Source organism: Notothenia coriiceps, unplaced genomic scaffold (assembly GCF_000735185.1).
Source record: "Notothenia coriiceps isolate Sejong01 unplaced genomic scaffold, NC01 NC01_scaffold00011401, whole genome shotgun sequence".
Classification (NCBI taxonomy): Eukaryota; Metazoa; Chordata; class Actinopteri; order Perciformes; family Nototheniidae; genus Notothenia; species Notothenia coriiceps.
Genome location: NW_011344102.1, coordinates 1 through 3,224, shown reverse-complemented (window position 1 = coordinate 3,224; position 3,224 = coordinate 1). Strand labels below are relative to the sequence as shown.

At 40.3% G+C, this 3,224-nt stretch overlaps 1 protein-coding gene across 1 annotated transcript; it reads left to right on the top strand.

Annotated features, from left to right (window-relative positions):
- The first annotated feature begins 381 nt into the window (after nucleotides 1-381).
- Nucleotides 382-2,920, top strand: LOC104946700 (thiamine transporter 1-like). Its single transcript, XM_010772574.1, has 5 exons — nucleotides 382-921; nucleotides 1,074-1,152; nucleotides 1,792-1,984; nucleotides 2,076-2,217; nucleotides 2,289-2,920. Exons 1-5 carry the CDS (start codon nucleotides 382-384, stop codon nucleotides 2,427-2,429), a joined length of 1,095 nt encoding a protein of 364 aa, XP_010770876.1. The 3' UTR covers nucleotides 2,430-2,920.
- Nucleotides 2,921-3,224: the final 304 nt, after the last annotated feature.

Here is a 3,224-nt window from a genome sequence, read left to right as displayed (position 1 = left end):
GCTTTAGTTACTTCACGGATGAAGATATTGCAATAATAACACATGATAAACTTTAAACATGTGTCTCTAAAGATAAAACTATTGACATAACTGTAAAAGGTACAGAGATACAATAATGTGCATTTCAAACAGTAAAATGCTACTTGATGCAACAAAATTTAAAATGTAATCATGTCAGATATTTAATATATCACATATGGAGAACATTTTTCAACTTTTTTGCTGATGATACTTTTCTGTATTTCTACTTAAAGATTTTGAATGTTGAACTTGTAATGGAGTATCTTGACATCAATGCTTTGGTACTTCCACTCAAGAAAAGGGTTGGAATGCGGGGAGGTACCAGGGGGTTACATTGTGCTTTGTTGGGATTGTCATGTCATGTTGCATTTCTTCCTTAGTGTGGTGGATCTGAAGCGCTACAGGAAGGCCACGTCTTACTGCCGCAGTGTGCAGCTGCTGGGCTACACCGTGGGCTCTGTGCTGGGCCAGCTGCTGCTCAGCTTCCAGCTCATGTCCTACGACAACATCCTGGTGCTCACTCTGGTTCTCACCTCCATCGCTCTCCCCGTGGCCTGCCTCCTGCCAATGCCACGGCAGAGCATGTTTTTCCACAGAAATAAAACAGTGACAGAGGGGATAAAGACAAATGGAGATGGGACTGTGGATTCAACAGAACACTCACGGAGAGCAAAGGTCTCCCTGGAGGAACCAGGAGAGGAAATGGTGGAGAAAGAAGCAGGAGAAAGAGTTGATGAAAAGGATAAGGACCTTGAGGTTGGTGCAAGAAGCTGCAGCCAAGTCCTCCTCCAGCTGTGGAGGGACTTCCTCCAGTGCTACTCCTCCAGACAGCTGCTCTACTGGTCAGTGTGGTGGGCGATGGCCACCTGCGGCTACAACCAGACAGCCAACTATGTGCAGGTCATTATCAAAGCAAAAAAACGAAAATGTTCAGCTGTACACCTGCTTGGTTTGCAAAGTGAGCCCTTTAAATTGGGCCCTAGTATGCTCTTTTCAGGTTCATATTGGTATTTTGTGTCTCTACTTAATGATCCGAGTAATGTAAATTGCAGGTTCTGTGGGAGCATGTGCAGCCTTCTCAAAATGGCAGCATCTACAATGGAGGCGTGGAGGCAGTGTCCAACCTGTTAGGTGAGCAACATCCAGTGGGAAGTATGCAGATCCTTTACTTAAATCAAATCACATGTCCATATGTGAAGATCCATAATTGATAATGGTACTTAAGTTAAAGTATGACCAGGAACACGTAGTTGAAGTAGTAAGAGTAAAAGTAGCCCATTGCAGGAAAGCAGAAATATTCATGTTTGATACATAGAACTATGACATTATTGATGAACAAGTGAAGAAAACAATTATCAAAATAGCTTTTTTTTTGCTTAGTATGACATCACTTGATGTCAACTCACTCATTGTCTTGGGTAATTAAATATAATATTGGAGTTTAATCTACATTAAAACAAATATTTCATGCAGTTCATATTTTTGTGTGTAAAAGTCTGAATTTCTAAGCTGTAAAAACAATGTGGTTCAGCAAAAAGTATGTTTTCCTCTCACATAAAAATAAAATAAAAAAGTAAATTACCAGTAATTCTAAGATAAAAAAGCTACACATTTTTAAAATATTCTATTATACCATATTCAAAGTATGTCATTGATTATAAAAAGGGCTTTGGTGCTATATATATATATATCTATATATATCAAATCCATTTTCTCAGTGTCTTTCAAATGGTCATCTCTACTATAAAACCAGATGGGTGTGTTTTGCAGGAGCAGCCACAGCGTACGGTATCGGCTTCACGGAGGTGAGGTGGGATCAGTGGGGGGAGCTGGCTCTCGGGGGTTTCTCTGGACTCGGAGCAGCAGCACTCTTCCTCATGACCTTCATCAGAAACATCTGGGTCTGCTACGCCGGATACATTGTATTCAAGTGCCTGTACATGCTGCTGATAACAATAGCCATGTAAGAGGTGTCTTATCAAAAGAGAGACGTGTTTATTATTGCAGGCAGAACAGGAAATCGTGCATTTAAGTAAACAGTCCTTCTCTTTTAGGTACCAGATTGCAGCCGACCTGACGATGGAGAGGTATGCTCTGGTGTTTGGAGCGAATAACTTTGGAGCGTTGGCTCTGCAGACCATCATCACCTCTGTGGTGGTGGACAGCAGAGGGCTGGGCCTGGGCATCATTCCTCAGGTGAGGAGGCAGATCAGGAAATGTCACTCAGGTCTTCTGCAGATGAAGTGATGGTCTGTTTCTTGTTGCAGTTCACCATATACGCCAGCTACTTCTCACTCATCGCTGTCCTTTTCTCACTTCGGGGACTGTTCACCATTTGGAGAAGCGACAAAGAGCCCACTGCTGCCGTCAGAAATGACCCTCCGGACTGTGACGAACACAAATTCTGAATACATGGGTTTTGACTTTGCAGAGTTAAAAGCTTCAAATTACTGACTGCAACACCATGAATATAAATCTTTTTTTTTATATATCTATATACAAAACAAATGTACACGATTCTCCATACATCAATATAAATGAATGGTTTGGTCATTTCTTCTTATTTAAAATTCATTTTAATATATATATATATACTGTATATATTTACACATTAACTTAAAATTCTCTAATACCCTAATGCAAGTGGTTTTCAGCCCAGCAGCCATTCTCGACAGTATACCAGAAGCTTTGTGACCCTCTGTCAGCAGGAGGGGAAGAAGCAGAGAAATGAGACCCCCGCCCGTCCCTGACGACGCAGATGCTTCTTTATCTCTCGCAAACAGAATAGGTTTTTTTTTAAATTATTATTATGGGATACTACGGTGGCCGACAGGTGCAAACGCGTTACACCGACCCAACACATTTCCATATAGGGGAAGCAAGCTGCAGTTTCCAAAAATGATGTGAACATAAAAACACAAATGTGCAAACACATGCAAATGAAGAAACCTCTCGCCAACTTAAGACATGCAGATTTGCTCTAAGCTAACTAGCTAACGTAGCTAACTTAGTCATTTACAGATATACAGTATATATATATATATATATATATATATATCACTGTCAATATGAATTTTGTATAGTTTAGTATTATTTTATTTTATGTTTGTTTAGCTTCTCCCCTTTTTTTATTTTCACATTATGTCTGCATGATAGGTGTCCTTTAATATGCACTGACAGTAGATGTGATACCATGTGCTGTC

Coding starts and splice junctions, on each gene's coding strand:
- LOC104946700 (XM_010772574.1), top strand. CDS start 382: ATGTTGCATTTCTTCCTTAGTGTGGTGGATCTGAAGCGCTACAGGAAG. Junction 1,153..1,791: donor GGCAGTGTCCAACCTGTTAG/GTGAGCAACATC, acceptor TGTGTTTTGCAG/GAGCAGCCACAGCGTACGGT. Junction 1,985..2,075: donor CTGCTGATAACAATAGCCAT/GTAAGAGGTGTC, acceptor CTTCTCTTTTAG/GTACCAGATTGCAGCCGACC.